Source organism: Lepus europaeus, chromosome 13, assembly GCF_033115175.1.
Source record: "Lepus europaeus isolate LE1 chromosome 13, mLepTim1.pri, whole genome shotgun sequence".
NCBI classification, from domain to species: domain Eukaryota; kingdom Metazoa; phylum Chordata; class Mammalia; order Lagomorpha; family Leporidae; genus Lepus; species Lepus europaeus.
Genome location: NC_084839.1, coordinates 85,120,256 through 85,140,049, shown reverse-complemented (window position 1 = coordinate 85,140,049; position 19,794 = coordinate 85,120,256). Strand labels below are relative to the sequence as shown.

General features: G+C 52.1%; 1 protein-coding gene across 1 annotated transcript in view; it reads left to right on the top strand.

The window, feature by feature from the left end:
* Nucleotides 1–19,794, top strand: part of ACOXL (acyl-CoA oxidase like) — a 347,688-nt gene that overhangs the window by 283,769 nt on the left and 44,125 nt on the right. Inside the window, exon 16 of the mRNA XM_062208877.1 lies at nucleotides 2,447–2,517. Within this exon, the coding sequence (XP_062064861.1) occupies nucleotides 2,447–2,517 (71 nt within the window). The remainder of the gene's footprint in view (nucleotides 1–2,446; nucleotides 2,518–19,794) is intronic.

Sequence of the window (19,794 nt, the reverse complement as noted above, 5' to 3'; positions counted from 1 at the left end):
CTGGAACAGAGCAGGCTGGGGACAGGGCAGTGAGCCATGGCCCTCATCCACGCCTGGAAGTCCCCAAGCATCCACTCCACACCCCCTAGTACCCCTCAGTGCACAGGGGCCTTCATGGTGACTATGACTTGGCCAGAAGTTCAAGGTCCCTATTTATCCTCCATGCTGATTCTGAAAACAAGACCAGGGTGAGTTCTTCATGCAAAATGAAGCGTGCTCTCTCTGTCCTCTCTCTCTCTCTCCCTCTCCACATCCCCCAGTTATGTGGTGACCAAGGGGTGGGTGAGGAACACTGGAGGCCTGGAGTGGCAGACAGTTCTGCACAGGGAGCCCAGGGAGCTGCTGTCACACACTGGGAGAGGAGGGGATGGGGGTTGGGGTGCCCACGTTGTGCTGCAGGATCACTGGAGATAGGAGTCACTGATGAGGGGGGTACACAGAGGGGTCCCACCCTCAAAGGAGAGGCCAGCCAGGCGATCTGGGACCCACAGCTCCTGAGCCAGCGAGATGTCAGCAAGGGAGAACTTTACAAAGAAAGCAGGTTTATTTTCCTACAGTTTTGGGGGAAGCAGCAGAAAGTCCAGATAGCTCTGTGCCAGCAGGAATGTGGGGTGGCCGCTGCCGAGAGGAGAGCGCCAAGGGCGAGAACCGAGTGGCCCCCAGAGAGAAGCAAGCAGGAAGCAAGTTGATTTCTGGGAGCTGACACCTTTACCAAGGAAACACCCACCTGAAAAGCCCTCTCTAAAGAAAGCCTAGCACCTGTGTCGGTAGAGGTTTTTTTTTTTTAAAGAAGCGTGTAGGCCACGAGGGCCGCTCCCTTGTGGACAGAAGTGAGGTCTCTATGAAAGAAGCTTCATGTAGCTCTCAGCTGTGCTTCTGCCTTCCACCTTGACCTTTGCCAGACCAAATGCTGGCAGCCCCACCTCGGACTTCCCAGCTTCCGGACCTATACGACATCCCCATGTCTGTTCTTTATAAGTCATCAGTATGTGGCATTCTGTGATGGCAACTTAAGTGGATTAGGACTTTGTGATTAATTAATGCTAGCATTAGCCAGGTGGAGACTGAATGGACAGGCACATTGGGGCGAACACATGAAGCTGGCAACACTGACCCTTCTGTTGATGCTGGGCGCATTTTGAGTGGACAAGAGCCAAACCTTAGACTCGGAAGAAACACTCAGTCCAAGACAGGAACGAACAGCAGCCACCATGGCACCGAGTCATTTACCGTAATGCAAATGTCTTACCACGAGCTGTTTACAGGTAATAGTGAAACTACAGAAATTAGCCCGATGGTGCTCTCCTGGTGACAGTTTGTTATTGCTGATAGAATTCTCTGCGAACATTCAGCATTTGTTGGGGTCAAAACAGTAGAATCAGGCTGCCCGTCACTCGTGAGGCCTCACGTAGCTCTGCCTGCCCCGGTAGGGTCTGTGCAGGTTGGGATGGAGCTTGGGGCAGGTGACTGCTTTTGTATGGCAGAATGTGTCCAAGTGAAGACTGAGCCATGCGGTACTGACAGGCGAGAGTGGGGACTGCTCCCAGCAGAATGGCAGTGAGCGGTGACGACGGGTGGAGCAGACGCGGCTTTCGGGCTAGCAACAAGAGGCTACTCAGGGTGGGTTAGTTATGAAAAGCTCTAGTTTCTTTCAGAAGAAGCGGGTTTAAATCTGAGGGTGGAAGCATTGTCAAGAGTGAAACGAAAAGTCAAAGTTGTTCAGGGCAGAAGATCTGTAGTCTGATGCTTATTTGGATGGAAATGAAAACAGCCCCCGGACAAGTGGGCCTTTGATGAGAGCTTTGTTGAGGATCTAGAGAAAGGGAACGGCATTTATGTCAGTGGTCTAGATTGACATTCCCGGAGTTTGCATGATCAGTTTTAAGTGGATTGTTAAAACATGATTTTTGTAAACCTCCTTGGGTTTCCTTCCATCAGTCTGCTGAAGAAAGTTGATTGGAGAAATATGGCTTGAAATATCTAATCTAGATCTATATGTCTGTCTGTCTATCCATCTATCTAGATCTATGGACAGACAGACAGACATATATTTGGGAGGCTTTGAGCCAACATAGAGAAGAGTTAAAGCCACAGACATGATGAAAGGTTGAGATAGAAAATGTAGCCAAACGCACCTAGGCAGGTGGTAGAAATGTGGAAAGAGTGTGGTCTTCCGGGGACAGGATGGCCCCCGGGGGGTTAGGGTGGCGTTTGACCTTGGTAACGGCCTTGTGCTCTGATGTAATCAGCCCAGCTGACCAGGTGGAGACGTTGCTGTGTGGGGGTCCCAACCTACCTAGGAAGGACCAACAGGGCGTCCTACAGTGTCACCAAGGAAGGATGGACAGCGTGCTGTTTCCGTCTGTGGTAGCCGCCGCGTCCCCTCCAGACCAGCAGCGCCTGGAGTCTGAGCGGGGGTCTTGCCCCCTCTGTTTCTGCCCCGCAGTGACACTGGAGCAGTTTTCCCTGGCAGTGACACGCTGTCCTGACGCAGAGGACCGGGCTGTGCTAACAAAGGTAGGTGACCAGCTCAAGGACTGATTTTCTTAAAGCCGGTAGTGTTCCCGTTGCCCTAAGGAGAGCTCCGTTTTTACGAGCGGGAGTAGATTTATCATCTCTGAATTTTGTGCTCCGTGGGGATGCACCTGTCACCGGCAGGTAGGGGGTTGCTGGTTAATGAGCAGAGCCACGTCCGAGGGCTGCAGTGGAGTGACAGGAGAGTGGGTGACAACTACAGCAAAGACTCCGCGTAATCCTCCTGAGAGCTCCCCTGGTTCTATTTAAACTTCTCTGACAGTCTTGATTCTGTTAGTAGATTTATGAGGCTTGGCCAAATTCCATGTCTCCCACTCTATTTTTAATTAAGACAAAGGATTCTACATCCTCCTTCTGTCACCATAGGGACGGCTACACAATTAGACTGTTCGTCTTAACCGCTGGGACGCGCTTCTTATGTCACAGTTTCCTCGCCCTGGAGTGGAAGAGAAACTTACTTCCTTTTCAGTAAGAATTCTTTTCTGTCCCTGTGAGTGACATGAGCAGAGGCGTGGGGTAACCTTGATTGGGGCTACACCTGCAGATGAGCCAGAGGTGTGGGAAAACCTGGCAAGAAGCCTTGTGAATTTAACTAACACCGTGTCTTGGAGGCAGAAAGCAGTAAGCTGCAAACGTATAACACACACACACACACACACACGCTTTTCCACTGACGACCGACACTCCTGTTTTCACCTGTGAACTGTGCGGGCTGACCTCAGACGTAGGCATTTCCGTGACGTCATTTCGGTTCTGCACCATCAGGAAGCCGCATGCACCAGGAATTGCATTTCTTCACCTAAACTCTGGTTTCTTTACCAGGTGTCCTCCGACTTTAGAAATGGGTGGAAAAAAATAGGGCGTCACTCTAAGGGATTTTCGACTCATTTGCCTAAGGTGTGATATTTTTGGTCTGTCTGTTTTTTTTTTTAAACTTTCAGTGATGTTAATTTTATAATAATAAAAAAAAAGTGTTGCTGGCCCTGAGGGGTGGGTTGTGTGGGAGACCTGATTCATCAGCGTCCTGGGGGCAGTGGCAGAGGCTCAAGCTCATGGGCTTGTCCTGGTCTTCTGAGGTTTTCCACACGAAGCTCTCCGCTGGCTGCCCTGAGGTCCATTCCCCAAGGACGGGGCCTCCCAAGGTCAGGCTGGCTTTTGTGACCTTGACGCAGCTCTCAGGGCCCTTGAACCTCACGCTCTGTTCAAGGAGGACCTGGGCATGCTCTTATATCCTGCCCAGCATTTTCTCCCACCGTCGGCTGCTTCTCTCTTTCCTTCCTCTTCTGTCTGTCTCTCCCCTATGTTCCCCTGCGGCCTGCCTGGCGCTCCTGGTGAGCTCCAGCTAGGGGTTACGTGGGCATCTCGAGGGGGGTGTTGGGGACAGGGAGGCCAGCTCAGGAGACCGTAACCCCAGGCCAGCTTCTAGGCGTCCTTGTGGTTACCCAGCTTGGGACCGCAGCTCCTCTCTGAGTTTGTTCACATCTAGAGTGGGTGGATGGAAAGAGATGTTACCCAGAGGTTCCTTCTCACAGTCTCACCTGCCTGCGGACTCTCAGACTGTCCCCAGCTGCCTTCTCTATTGCATTCAGTGAGGAACGCACAGCCTGTGGCTAGGGCAGGAAGACTGAGATGGCTTGGGGCGTCCTGGAATGCGGCTGCCCTTCCGTGACATTCAGCCTTCTGTGTCTCCCCTGTTGGTTTCTGCAGAACGTGTGAGACAGCAGCTGAGGGCCGTGTCTGTGGGTGCTTTCTCAGTATCTGCAGATATCTGGGCAGGCACCGTCAAAAAAGTTTCACTGAGCAAAAAACGTGCTGAGGGTGCAGACACTGAAACTATGTTAGGATTTTTTTTTTCAGACGATTGAGGTTTTTTTCTTTTTTTTTTTTTTTAATGTCACATATGGGAGGGCACCATGTGGGTGTGACAACAGGGTGCAGGATTGTCATAGGTGTTATGGGAGAGGATATATTAAGAGTGACAGTACAGCGTTTTGATGAGTGCCGACCTACTGTTGATTGTGTTTGCTCTGGTGCAATCGATTTAAATATTTAACTCAACCTCGTGAGCACTTATTGGAGGCAAAAGCCAAAGATCAGGGCCCATTATGATTTTTTTAGAATTACATTTTGCACGCATGTTACTGTGTCCTGACATTGCCAAAGGCTGCCAAGACCTGAGGGCTAACGTGTCATGGTAATCCATGCGAGTGCTGTATGCACAAACCGCCCGGAAGACACGGGACAGGAACACATGGTTAAGCCAAGGTCAGACACACTTGGAGAAACGGACATCGCTGAGACCTTGGCGATGGAAGAGTAGGCGAAAGGGAAGAGCAGTGAGTAGCACCATCACGGAGAGCAGGACCTGAACAGGTCTCCACTTCCTCCGGCTGGGTTTCTTCCTGGGGCATCCACTCCAATGAGCGGACTTACTGGAGAATCTACCGCCCCGGAGCACACGCCCGGGAGGTGAGACTGAGACACGACCTGCAGATGTTCACTTGCGGCTGGCTTGGGGACCCTGTCCCGTGGCCGAGGGCACTGTGAGACGGGGGAGAGCTGGCTCCTCTGCGACTCAGTTTCCCCAAGTGCCAAGCAGAGCACAAGGCCATTCCCGACCTGCTTTTCCCATCCCGGCAACCCTGTAAAGGAGCCAGGAAGAGGCCCGAGAAGTAAGACAGCTGCAATTCCAGGTGGCCTGTGGCGGCCAGAATTCACCACCGCTGGGAACCACAGACGATAGTTTGATTCCATTCATGTCCATTCAGTTCTCATCTCTGAGCTGACCTGTTTCTCCCCTTGTTCCTGGTTCTGCTTGCCAGTGATTGCAGTGCCTCGGGGGCACTCCCCTGCAGAGCCCCTTGCCTTTGGCTCACGGTAACTCAGGGCTCAGTCCACACCCCAGGACTCTGTCCTCCCGGCACTCCCCCTTCCCAGTCCTCACCACCCCTCAGGGCTGGAGGCAAGACCACGGTGTCGCAACCTCTCAGGGTCGTCCCTCTCCTGTCCTGAAACAGGCACCTGAACTTGGTCCCTGGGGAATGGGCTCCGGGCCTCACCCTGCTGAGACCCAGAGTGTGGCCCTGGGCGGGCGGCTTCTTTCTCTCAGTCTCGTGTCTCCTCCTGGTAACAGAGAAGGTAAATTAGGTGAGCTCGAAGACCCTTCCGGTGTCCACACCTGCAGGTGTGCGACGAGACATAACTGGCCACGTGTGATTATTTTTCTAGTTTATTTTTATTTGAAACGCAGAGGAGGGGTGGGGTGGGGTGGAGGAGATCGTCTATGTGCTAGTTCACTCTCCAAATGCTCACAACATCTGGGGTTGAACCAGGCTGAAGCAGGGAGTCTAGAAATCAATTTGAGTTTCCCACACGGGCGGCAGGAGCCCAGCCACTTGAGCCAGCACCTGCTGCTTCCTGGGATGCACATTAGCAGGAAGTTGGAAGTCGAAGCAGAGCATGGGGCTTGAACCCAAGCTCTCCATATAGGATGCGGGTGCCCCAAGCATCCTCTTAACCACTGGACCAATGCCCTCTCCGACAACCTGTGGTTCTAATTGTGCTTCGGGATGAACCCACCTGGCCTTTCCCACCTGTCTCCTCTTCAGGCTCTGTCAAGGGAGCTCAGGAACCCTGGATGCTCCACATTCTTTCTGGGTTTGTTCTCGGCCCTAATTCCCTCTCTCCTCTGGAATATGGTGACCAGAGAGTTTATCTTTCAAACATGGACTTTTTTAAGAAGGAAAGAAGTGTCATTAAAAATTCAGCTCAGGTGATAAGCATAAGACACGACTGCACAGGTGCACCGGAGCCTTTGGTCAGCGTGTGTTCTCAACCAAGCAGTTCCACCGTGCCTGAGACGCTGGTCCAGGCTCTCCTGTCTCTACTCCCACCACGATGGTCTCCTATTAAAAATTACACCCTCTTTTCAGGGTGGACGTTGGCATGAACGTGAGCCGCTTGGTGTCAGTCTGCATGTGGACCATTGTTTTCTCAGCTCGCTTTGTTCCTGCAAATCTGGGGGTTTCCTACACATCTGGCCACAGCTGATTGCAATTGGGGTGGAAGACTGTGACTCCAGCAGGGTCCTCCTTGAGACTAAGGCCTCCTGAGGCCATCACCTGCGGGCCTCCCTACCTCCCTAGGGTAAGCAGAAAAGTGAACAAGGTGCTCGAGGGAGGGTGTGCCCCGTCAGTGCTGCCCTCCAAGGCCAGGACATGAGAGCTACCATTGTCGGTGCTTTGGCTGGCATGCTATGCCTGGAGCAAGGCAGCGGAACCATGGTGGGCTTGGAGCAAACCTTCCCCACTCCCGTGATGCTAAGCTAATGCCTGGAACATTCCCCCATGCTGCAGGTCTAGTGCAGCCACCTTACCTAAGGCTTCTCCCAAGAGGTCAAGGCCGGCATTTCTGTAGATGGGATTGGGCATCACACCCCACTCACTGTAGAAAACAGTACCAGAAGCCGTACTGCCTCCAGGAAGACAAATAAGCAAACCAGCCCCAGGCAGGGCTCGTGCAGTGCCCCACCTCAGATCTCCGCTCCCCACCCTGCAGACCTGTCCCAGGGCGATCCTGGCTGTGCTCTGACGAGGTCCAAGTTCCCCAGAGCCTGAGTTCGTATCTGCTGTCCACTCAGGGCAGCCTGCAGGGGCACAGCTGCCAGCTACCGAGGCCCAGGCCAGGCAAAAGCACTTCTTAGTGCCTGCAAGCACTGATGCTGCCCCCAGGTGCACACAGGAACCCGGGCAGATGTGAGGAGGACTCCAGGCCTGCCTCCCTCGCAGCCACTCGCCAGCGGGGCTGGCCAGGCGCACCCCTGGCTCGAAGGATGTTCTTACAAGTCCAACTCCCCGGAGTCCTTCCTGGCGGGAAAGTCTCCAGGCAGCCCCGCCCCATGGGACCCCGGAGCTCAGCGGACACAACCTGCCCTCAGCATCAGGCCCAGCGCCCAGCCTGTGGGGGTCCTGTGGGGAGACACATGGGGTTCACCTTCGCCTGGGAAGGGCCCGGCCAGGGAGAAAGGGCGTTTTCCACATGACCGCTCTGTTGCTTTGCTCCCTGGGCCTCAGCAGCGTCCCAGCAAGCTGGCTGTCTAGTGTTTCTTCAATTGCCATTGTCACGAAGATTCTTTCTGCTTCGCTTCTCCCAAAGTGCTCCTCCTGCTCCCCCACCATCGGTAGGCCCACCCCTCCTGCCCCCCCACTCCCGCCATCATTGGAGGGTGGGCCTGGGGCTCCGGCGCAGGGGCCCGGCCTGGCCTCAGTACAGAGAGGAGGCCTCAGCCCTCGGCTGCCCGACGCCGCTCCCCAGGGCCTTTGCAGGGGACTGTCCCCGCGGCCCGGGCGGCCGCTTGGCCCTGTCGAGCGGGCGAGGTGGGGATTTTCCCTCTCTCGGGCGCTCTAACTGCTCTTCTCTTCCTTTTCGAAGATGCGTAGGCGGCAGCTAGTTTAAGCACCAAACGTGGCAGCCAGGGGTAAACTGCCAGACCTCTCACCCCACACACACGGGGCTGGCGGCCATGCCTCGGGTTCTGGGTTCTGTACGTGGGCCTTTTCCCGCCCAAGGGGCCTGTCTCTGTCCCATGGCTTTGAGTGTGGCAGTCTTCCTGGGCGGGAAGGGCTTCCCTCCACCCTTCTCAGGTCAAGACCCCCGGGGGTTGCCGGGGGGTTGCCGGTCAGTCGTGGTCCCTGCCTCCTGTGTGCGTCCCACACAGGCCCCCAGCCCCCGCTCAGTCGCCTGGGGCTGGTCATGGGATCAACCTCCCACAGAGAGGGAGGCTTGACTGCACTTGCAAATCCAGTGCAGGATGAGTGGTTGTGGGTCCCTGCTCTGGGTTCTGTCAGTGAGGGTGGCGGGAGAGCAGAGGCGTTAGCACCCACCCGTTACCCACTGTCCGCGCCCGGTCTCCCACTGTGCTCTCTTGCCTGTGAGTCATGTAGGAAGAGGTGTGTGGCCGGCAGCATTCCTAAAATAGCTGTTCAACAAGTGCTGACCGAGGCCTGTGCCGTGCCTGGAGATGTCCTCCTCATACCTGGCTCGCTAGAGGAGCGTGTCTTTTTTTTTTTTTTTTTTTTGACAGGCAGAGTGGACAGTGAGAGAGAGAAACAGAGAGAAAGGTCTTCCTTTGCCGTTGGTTCACCCCCCAATGGCCGCTGTGGTGCGGCCGGCGCACCGCACTGATCCGAAGGCAAAAGCCAGGTGCTTCTCCTGGTCTCCCATGGGGTGCAGGGGCCACTTGGGCCATCCTCCTCTGCACTCCCGGGCCACAGCAGAGAGCTGGACTGGAAGAAGAGCAACCGGGACAGAATCCAGTGCCCCAACTGGGACTAGAACCCGGGGTGCCGGCGCTGCAGGCAGAGGATTAGCCTAGTGAGCTATGGCGCCGGCGCGGAACGTATCTTAATGTTTTACCCACACTCCTTAAGAGAAAAGGGCCACTGGCGGCACAGAGGCCAAGTTTCAGACCTGGGCTCTTCCAGCCACAACTGCCTTTCTCTGGTTCCTGCACCTCTGTGCCATCGGGGACCTTGGAGTGCTCGCCTCCCTTCCTTGCTCAAAGTCAACCCTCAAGAACCAACCTGTGCCCTGGTTTTGCAGGACTCAGCTCCAACCACACTGTTAGCGACAGTCATCCCTTCCAGTGACACTTGAATTTTGGAAAGGAATCTTTGGTGCATAGTTTTTTTTTTTTTTTTTTTTTTTAAGATGTATTCATTTGGAAGGCAGAGGGACACAGAGAGAGAAAGAGAGAGGTCTCTCATCTGCTGGCTTACTCCCCATATGGCTGCAACAGCCAGGTCTGGGCTAGGCTGAAGCTGGGAGCCAGGAACCTTATCCTGAAGCTGGATCAGAAGCAGAGTGGAACCGGCACTCTTATATGCCATGCCAGAACCCTAAGCAGTGACTTAACCCACTGAGCCACAGTGCCGGCCTCAGGACTAACTTTTTAAGTCAAAGGAATAGGTATTGCTTGCTAGAATGTGACACTCCATGAAAAGTCCACAGTTCACACAGCAGGCACTCTGCTAGGCACTGGATGGGGCAGGGGAGGGGGGAAGCATATCTCTAAAACCTGGCCCTGGCCCTCAGGTAGCTCCCTGATCATCACTGTGATTTAACTCCTAGAAGCAGGCCCCCTGCAGTGGGCCAGTGCTGAAAGGGAGGGAATGTGGGTTCAGGGAGGGCTCCCCAGAGGAGGTAGCATTTGAGCTAAGCCTCCATGCCTCTGCAGAAATGAAGCAACTGTGTGGTTCCGCTGTGCTGGCCGGTGGTGTTGATGTGACAAGCCGTGAGCTGGGTTTTCCATTTCTAGAGCGTTTCAGGTGCACTGATGCATACTGGAGAGTGGGCGGCCAAAACAGGGGACTCGGGCAGCTGCTGCCCGGGGAGGCTCATCCAGAAGCTTCGATTCTTTTTTATTAAAAACTTTTGATTCACAAGCAATTTTTGTGGGGCTACGGTGTGATACTTCAATACATGTACCCTGGATAAGCCCACCTGCCCAAGCAGCCAGCCTCCCACCCTCCTCCTCCTTCCGCACGGCTGGAGCAGCAGCAGCCCTCTCCCCCCAGCTCTCCATCCCCTCGAGAGTGTGTGGCTGTGAGTTCCACGCACCCCACTGTGCCTGAAACAGCAGAACCTCTTACTGCTGTCTGCCTGTGTATGGGCACTTGTTATCCAACCTCCCTCTCCCCACCTCTTCAGCCTACAGGCATGTCTATTCTAAGTTCAGATAACCTTTTTTTTTTTAAACTTCTACTGGTAAGGGAAAACATATACTATTTGTCTGTCTGTGTCTGGCTTCGTTTGTGTAACGTGATGATCTCTATTTCTTTTTGTTTCATAGCAAATGCCTGAATTTCATTCTTTGTTATGCTGAATAATGTTTCATTATGTGTATGTACCACGTTTTCTTTATCCATTCATCAGCAGGTGGACACATAGCTTGTTTCCATGTCTTGACTGTTGTGAATGGTGCTGCAGTGAACATGGGAGGGCGGGTATCTCTTTCATATGCTGACTCCATTTCCTTCGGATATAAACCAAGAAGCAGGGTGCAGAAGCTCCTATTCTTGCTATACGCATATACTCAACTGACCTGTAGCTAACTTTTAAAGATTTAGTTATCTATCTATTTGAGAGGCAAAGTGACAGCTCCATCCACTAGTTCGCTCCCCAAATGCCTGCAAATAGCAGGGCTGATCAGGCTGAGGTCATGCGTTGGGAAGTCAATCCAGGTCTCCCATGTGGGTAGCGTGGACCCAACGACTTGAGCATTGCCTGCTGCCTCCCAGGGTACACATGAGCAGGATGCCAGAATCAGGAGCAGAGCCAAGACTCAAACTTGGACATTCTGATAGGAGATGCAGCATCCCAAGTGGCATCTTAATCATTATGCCAAAACCCCATCCCCTCTCTTGAAAGTACAGTATTCAGTACTACTTCCAGAGCTTGGAAGACTTGCTGGCATTCTAGCGGTTAACCACGAAGGCAGGTGTCTCTGAGATGGAATGCAGTGGAAACCACCACCAGCTAATAGTTGCTCCAGAATTGATCTGAGAGCATGGTCTCTAGGCTAGGGATAGAGGAGAAGTGGTGATGGGAAGTGAGGGGGAGAAAGGCAGGGGCATTTCCTGTCTGATTGCGAGAGGATCTGCTCTGCTGTCTGGAGAGCCTCCACTTTACTGTCCAGCCAACAAAGTTCTCCCATCAGGAGAAAGGGACAGACATGGTTCCCGTCCACATGCCATCAGGAGCACGCTCTGCCTGTGGCCGCTAACCCAAGAGCAGCCTATGTGGTCCTACCAATGGGCAGCAGTGTGGGAGGACGTGACCACCTGCCCTTCCCCCTGGACACTTCATTGTCCAGCATCTAAATGAACATCTAAGAGGAGAATTGCCAGGAAACAGAAGTGCCAGGGACGGAAAAAGCAGTGAGCTGCCCCATGCATGGGGGGATAACCTACTGAGGGTTCCTGCCCATGGCGTCTAACACGGGACTTCCAGGGGAGCCTCTCTCCCTGGACATGTGCCCGTCCCCTCTGTATGCTCTGTATGCAGCTTCAAGGTGCAGAGTTCATTGCAGTTGCTTTAGAAGATAGTCACAGGGGAGGTCACATCACTTGTCACAAAAGAAAAGTAGAAAGATTTGGTGCAAGTCCTATGTAGGAAACCAAGAGTGGAATTTGGCCCCTGGAGACTAAAGCTCACTGAGAAGACAGCAGGGCCTGGCCAAGACTTGTCATTTCCCCTTTTAAATAGAGATCAAGATGCTGAAGTGCCCGGAGTATGGAGGAATTCCATCAGCAGCTTCCAGGATGTGGGTCCAGGCCACGAGGCATCAGGATTCCAGCACATGGTGAAGGGGGCGTTGGCACTCCAGTGACACGGGGAGTCACACGGAGTGGGCTGGTGAGGGCCACAAGCCCAGCACCCACACGGGCGCAGCTCTTGGGTCACAGCCACCAACAGCTGCGGCCTGATGACAGCCTGGAAACATCTGCACCTGGGGATCCCTGCTTTGCACCTGCTTGAACTCTAGCGCTTACAAAACTGTAGCTGCTTTCCCGATGGTTCATTTTACAATGCTCAGCTATTCACTGGAAAACAAACCAAACCAACACAGAACATCGTGGACAGCACCTTTGACCTGGGATAGAAGAAAATCATTTCTTAGATGTACTCCTTCCCTCTCCTGGACCCTAGGAAAGTTTGTGGTACATGGGAGGGATGGGGGGTGGGGAGAAAGCAAGGAGGGAGGAAATTTGTTCTGGATTAAATGCCAGGGGGACTGTTAGCATGAAGGCACTGGGGAGCCCACGCCAGCTTTTCTGGATCTCCTGATACCATGTTTTTCACCTCTGGGAAAATCTTTGTGCTCCATTATGGGACACAGGCATCCCAGGGGGTGTCTTAAGCCGCTGTACCAAACACCAGCCCTTATTCTCAAGTGTCTGTGGAACATAAGCCAAGAAACGTTGAACCATAAGGAAGCCTCAAAAAATATTTAAAAACAATCTCAAAGGACATAAAAATACATTAAACAGGATGAACATTAAAAGCCAACGTATCAAACGGGTGAAATATAGCTGAATTGTGCTGAGAGCCGCAAAACAGTTACCTAAGCCCTCACCTTCATAATCCAGAAAATAAGAGCAAAATAAATTCAAAGAAGCAGAAGGGAGTAAATAATACCGTTAAGAGCAAAAATCAATGAAATTACAAACAGAAAAATTAAACCTATGCAACAGAGCTAGATCCACTAAAAAATTCATGAAAGTGAGCACTGTCTAGCTAGACGAACAAAAAGAAAGACAAGCCGCCGACGTCAGGACTGAGAGCAGGGAGCTCAGCGTGGCGGCTGTGAGCATTGCCGTGATAGTAACACTACAGTGGGAAGCTCCACACACATGCAGGTGACAACATAGAGCCAACAGGCCTAGTCCTCAAGAACACAACGTCTTACTCACAAGAAATGCATTACTTGGATATAGTCCCATAACTAGGAAGTAAATTAAATTCATGGTTGAAAAATTCCAGAGAAAGACATCTCCAGGCCCAAATGCTGTCACAGGATAATCCTGCTAACCAATTAGGAAACCACGAGCAACAATTCTACCTACTCCGTTCCGGGAAGCAGAAGAAAACGGAACACAGACCAGTGTGTGTGAGGAAGCTAAGTGTTTCCCGTACCAAAGTCAGACACAGACGGCAAAAAAGAAAAACCGCAGAGCAATGCGTCTTATGAACACAGACACAAACACCCCAGCAAAGTAGTAATAACAGAATTCAGCAGTACATAAAAAGGTGTGTACGTGTTACTCTGAACATGCAAGGCTGGTTCAATTTTCAAAAACAAATCAATCTAACCGTCCATATTAACAAGAAAAACAGCAAAAAGTCACATTATTATATCAATTGTGGAAAAAGCATTTGACAGAATCAGCGCTTGTTCATTATAGCAACTCTCAGACAGCTATGAAGAGAGTAGCGCTTCTTCAACTTGATAGAAAGCGTTTGCAAAATAGCTAACATTATACTCGGTGGTGAAAGAGTCACTGTTTTCCTCCACTATCAAGACCAAGACAAGGACTGTGAGGTTGCAGCTGTTAGTGTAGTGCCCAAAGTTCTAGCCGGTGCAATAAGGCAAGAAATGGAAATAAAAGGCATAGCCATTTAGATCAGAAATGAAGGGGAAAAACACCAGTTCTATTTATACATGGTATGGTTGTCTGTGTGAAAAATCCCCAGGAATCTGAAAGAAAAAAACGAAGGTAAGGGAGAGGCTCATGTCCTGGTGCAATGAGTTTCGCCACCACCCATGACACCGGCGTCCCAAGCCAGAGGCCCATGCAAGGCCCTGCTGCTCTGCTTCCAACACAGCTTCCTGCTGATGCACTTGGGAAGGCAGCAGAGGACGGGCAGCTGCTTGGACCTCTGCTGCCCACATGGGGGATCTGGATTAAGTTCTGGGCTCCTAGATGTGGCCTGACCCAGACCTGGCTGTGGCCATGTGAGGAAGGACTCAGCAGGTGGAAGATCTCTGTCTGTCGTCTGTCTTTCTCTGCCCCTCTCTCTGCTCCTCTGCCTTTCAAACAAATGAAAATATAAATAAATAAATCTTTTTTAAAGGGAAGAGGGAGGGAGAAAAACTATAAGGTCAGTGTTAAAAAAAAAAACTAAGTAGGCCGGCGCCGTGCCTTAACAGGCTAATCCTCTGCCTTGCGGCACCGGCACACCAGGATCAGCGTGGTGTGCGGCCGCAGTGCGCCAGCCGCGGCGGCCATTAGAGGGTGAACCAACAGCAAAGGAAGACCTTTCTCTCTGTCTCTCTCTCTCTCACTGTCCACTCTGCCTGTCAAAAAAAAAAAAAAAAAAAAAAAAAAGCATTTTGTAGGTGCTGTGAAAACAAAGAGATCATAAACAAGAAAAACATAAATTAGAAAATAAATTGAGAGCAAGCAACCACTTGCGACACTCCCCCTCCTATACTGGAGTTCCCCAGTTGGAGTTCCAGCCACTCCGCTTAGGCTCCAGCTCTCTGATAATGTGCCTGGGGAAGCACCAGAGAATTACCCAAGTCCTTGGCCCCTGTCACCCATGTGGGAGACCCAGATGTCCACCACCTGGGAGTTCCTGGCTCCTGGGTTTGGCCTGGTTCAGCCACAGATGTTGTGATCATTTAAGGAGGGAACCAGTGGTTGGAAGATCGAGCTTCTCTCTCTCTCTCTCTCTCTCTCTTTTGCTGTTGCTCTGCCTTTCAAGTACATGAATATGTTTTTTAAAATAATAAATCTTAAAAATAAAAATTAATTGAATGTTTAAAAGATGTATTTATTTGAAAGGCAGAATTACAGAGAGACAAAGGCAGAGGCCGAGAGAGAGAGATAGAGAGAGGTCTTCCATCCGCTAGTTCACTCCCCAGATGGCTGAAATGGCCAGAGCTGGGCTGATCTGAAGCCAGGATCCAAGAGCTTCTTGTGGGTCTCCCACACAGGTGCAGGGGCCCAAGGAATTGGGCCATCTTCTACTGCTCTTCCAGGCCATAGCAAAGAACTGTATTGGAAGTGGAACAGCCTGGACTCAAACCGGCGCTATGCCAGCACTGCAGGCAGTGGTTTTACCCACTATGCACCAGCCCCAATAAATTGGGTTTTAAAAATTGACTTATTTATCTTAAAGGCAGAGCAACAGAAAGAGGGAGGTGCACACACACACACACAAGGGGGTGGGGGGAGAGGATATCTTCCATCTACTGGTTCACTACCAAAATGGCCACGATGTCCAGGGTTGTGCCAGGTTAAAACCAGGAGCCAAGAACTTCATGTGGGTCTCCCACATGGGTAACAGGGGCACAAGCACCTGGGTGATTGTCTGATGCTTTTTCAGGAATGTAAGCAGAGAGCTGGATTGGAAGCAGAGTAGCAGGGACCTGAGCCAGTGCTCCAGTGTGGGATGTGGACTTAGGAAGCGGCAGCACAATCCACTGTGCTGGAACACAGGCCCCTGACTGGATATGTAAGTCCAAGCTAATTCATTTTGATAAGTGCTATAAAGCCAATAAATAAATATGAAAGGCAATGAATTAAAGATCAAATTGGGGGCCTGGCTCTGTGGCGTAGCCATTAAATCCGTGACCTGCAGTGCCAGCATCCTATATGGGCACCAGTTTGAGTCCTGCCTGCTCCACTTCTGATCCAGCTCCCTGCTAATAGACTGGGAAAGCAGTAGAAGATGGCCCAAGTGCTTGGGCCCCTGCACCCAAGTGAGAGACCCAGAAGAAGCTCCTAGCTCCTGGCTTTGGATCGGCTCAGCTCCAGCCATTGCTGCCATAGGGAGAGTGAACCAGCGGATGGAGGACCTCTCTCTCTCTGCCTCTCTGTAGCTCCGCCTTACAAATAAATAAATAAATCTTAAAAAAAAAGACCAAGCGAGGGGGGGGGGCAGGTTTGTGGCATGGATTTAGCAGGTGCTTGTGAGGCCCACCCCCCATAGTGGAGAGCCCCAGGTGGAGTCCCAGCTAATGAAGCCACTGGCTCAATTAGAAAAGAGATCTGGAAGAATGTGGAAACCCAGAAGTGGAAATGGGAGAGGAAGTGAACACAGGTGCCAGGAGGTGGATAACCACACAGAAGGTTCTATGGCATCGCTTACAGCTAGAAGTTGAGTGCCAGATCCAATGAGTGTTTTAGGAAGATGTAGGTAGGCAGGGGAAGCCTGAAGGTTTCATGACAATGGAGTAAGGTCTCAAAGAACGGTGTATTCATTAAATGTGGACGAGTCTCTGTCTCAGGCCAGGGCCCTCGGATGTCCAGAAGAAAGGGCTTTGATCGAATATGAGGGAGAAGACCCCACTTTCAGGGAGTGCTCTGTGAGTTGGGGTGCAGGGAAGATAAGGAAGCCCTCCGTTTCACAAGAGCCCAGTGTCTAGGGCCAGATGGGGGCTAATGGTGACCCTGACTGTCACAAGATCATCTTTCTTGTCAAGACCAGCTCCTCTGTGCTCATCCCCTGAAAAATATCCAACATGTGCAGAGTGCTCGCAGCAGCCTCCGTGCAAGGAACACAGACAGGAGGCAGGTGGCAGAGGGGGCCAGCAGAGAAAGATCCCAGGAAAGGCGTTCATGGGGCAGCGTGGAAGGAGTTGGAGGCAGAAGCAGGAAAAGGCGCCCCAGCTGAGGACAGTGTGTGCAGCAGGCAGGTGCCCCGGGGTCTCCCACATGGCACTCTATAGGCAAGCGGTGGCCCCGGGGGCGTGGAGGGAGGTCAGGCAGGGGCCAGGCCACAGAGGGTCTTGTCCACTATGATAAAGAGGGCAGCAAATGTAGCTGAATGTTCTTGGCTGCATGGTTGTGTAGCAAACCAGGTGAAGACTGGAATTTCAGGACCTGAAACGGAGCATCATCGGGAGCGGCTCTGCAGGGAGTCAGGGTGAATCTTGCAGGCAGAGTGAGGGCTCTTGCATTCAGGGTGAGCTGCTCCCCAGGACCCCACAGGAGGCTGCAGAGCTGAAACTCCACGACACCGCCACCGGACATCCAGCTACAGCGGATGACGGCTCATGTGCACCCTGCAAGGGAGCAGATGATGGCTCAAGTAGCTGGGTTCCTGCCACCTTTGTGGGAGACCTGGTGTTTAAGACTGGGACTGAGTTCCCAGCTCCTGGCTTTGGTCTGGCCCAGACTCAGCTGTTATGGGCGTCTGGGGAGTGAACAAGCAGATGAGACATTTCTGTGTGGGTGGGTGTGGGTGTGTATTTCTCTCTCTTTCTGCCTCTCAAATAAATAACTAAATAAATTCATTCATTCATTCATTTTACAAAATTGAGTTGGGTTCAAGCAAATTCTGAGTTATTTAAAAAAAAAGCCCAGGAGTAGAGATGCCGGCCGATAGCTTTCCCAGCCATCGGCTCACCTCTGTGCAGGCACAGAGGTGGTTCTGAGCCTGCACGCAGGGATAGGCACGGCCCCTACAGGCAGGGACTGCTTCCCTGTCTGCAGAGCCGCGCCTTCTGGAGTGTACCCTCCGCACACGGGGCGCGTACACGGCCACACCTCGAGGTGCAGGTAGGTGTGTGGCTGGCGTGATGCCCCAGGAGGGAACAAAAAGCAATCATTTCCCTGTCATCCGCCCTCAGGGTCCAGAAGCAGCAAGGCCCAGGCCCCCCTCTGTCCCAGCGCCTTCAGCTTGCCGGTGAGGAGAGGCCTTTGGTGTCGCTGTCTGCAATCTCTCTCCCTCTTTGTTGACTTTGTTTCCTGAAGATGAATTTTCTGGGTTTTTCACTTTCAGTCATCTGGGGAGACCCGAATATGGCTTTTTTTTCCAGCAAGGTGGCACACAGCTTTTTTTTTTTTTTAAGATTTATTTATTTATTTGAAAGGCAGAGTTACAGAGAGGCAGAGAGAGAGAGAGAGAGAGAGAGAGAGAGAGAGGTCTTCTATCTGCTGGTTCACTCCCCAGATGGTTGCAACAGCTGGAGCTGTGCCAATCCCAAACCAGAAGCTAGGTGCTTCTTCCAGGACTCCCATGTGGGTGCAGGGGCCCAAGCATTTGGGCCATCTTCTACTGCTTTCTCAGGCCACAGCAGAGAGCTGGATCAGAAGTAGAGCAGCCAGGACTCAAACCAGTGCCCATATAGGATGGCCGCTCTGCAGCAGTGGCTCCACCTGCTAAGCTACAGCGCCGGGCCCTGGCACATAGCTCTGACTGAGGCTGGTCCCTGCCTTTTCCCACTGCTGTGTGTTTGATCCCCTGTGACGCCAGCATGTGGCCCTTCATCACCTTGCTGTGACACCTGGGCCCCCGTGAACAGAAATGTCTAGCTCGGCTCAGAGCATGGCAGTGAGGAGAGCCATACCCTCCAGGCTCCTTAGGATCTGAGGGCTCTGAAGGAAACCATTGTCTTCCACCCCCACCCCCACCCCCACCCCCATGCATTCAGCTACCAGAATGATACAGCTGCTGCCCCCTGTCCTGTTATGTTGCTAAAGAAGAGAGGCATTTAAGACCCAAGAGACTTGGAGCATGTTGAATTTTTAGATTGGAAAACATCTCCAGACAGTTTGCAAGATAAAGCGACTTCAATCTTGAGCAAGCTCCTCAGGAGATCAAAGAACAAGACACGCAAATGGATGCCCCCCAGAGTTCAGTTAAATGCAAATAAGACTTTCTCACCTGAGCTCACACCTGGGGAAGCAGAGGCCAGGTGGTCGCTAAGGATTAGAGGCGGCATTGTTCCAAGTCTGGCCCAGGTTTTAGGCACTTTCCTACTGCAAGGAGTGCCCTTAGAAATTGCAAAGCCAATACTTTTTTGCTAATGCCAGCAAAAAACGCCTTCAGCGAGGGAAGAGCTCCCCTGACCATCAATTTTGCAAAGCAACAATGCAGATCCCAAGTGGCTAAAGTCTTCTGCAGAAGGCAGGCACTTCATCACCGTGAGAGAACTGGGTTGTTGCTGGGGAAAGCTGTCCCGATCTCACGCTGGCCTGGCTGTGCCTAATAAGCTTTGTTCATCTTCCCTGACGCCGGAGGGCCCAGTCCAGTATTTGGCTTCGTCTTCTGGCTTATTATGCGGCACAGGCCAGGGAGATGAGCCGCCTGCTTGTCGTGAATCCCTGGAGAGCTCCCCTCTCTCTGGGGTTGGTCCCAGTGGGGTGATGCTCCTGGAACCAAGGCTTTCTGACTGTTCTCTTCCACAGAACGCACCCTGAGCCCTAATGCTGGGCCGGACACAGTGGGGAACCCCAAGATGCATGAGCTCCCACCTCCCGGATCATGTTGTGGGCGGGGAGAAAGTCACCCAGTCAAATAATGACTCCAGCAGGTGGGAAGTGTAACAGAGAGACCCCCACGTAGCTGTGGAAGCTCAGAAGGAAAGGAGCAACATCCAGGGGGCCTTTGGATGAGGTTTTTATACAGAGAGCCTTAGCACCATAGCCACTTCACTACGCAAGTTTGCCATAACAAAGAAAGGGGAGTGTGGACGTATAGAAGACACATAAGCTTGTGGGTGTGTATCTATATCGCTTACATCTAAATAAGCATATATATATTTATCACATGCCGAAATGACCTAGTCTAGGGGTGCATCATTCTATGAAGTTTGACATATGCAAGATACAGAAGAATTTATCCTGATAGAATCTGTCTGGCTATGGCTTGATGATTGTCTTCCCCTCCTTCTAATAGCCCCTCTCAGTCTATGCTCTGTTCTCCATTGCCACAGTTTTATCTTTTTGAGAATGTCGTCTTAGACCA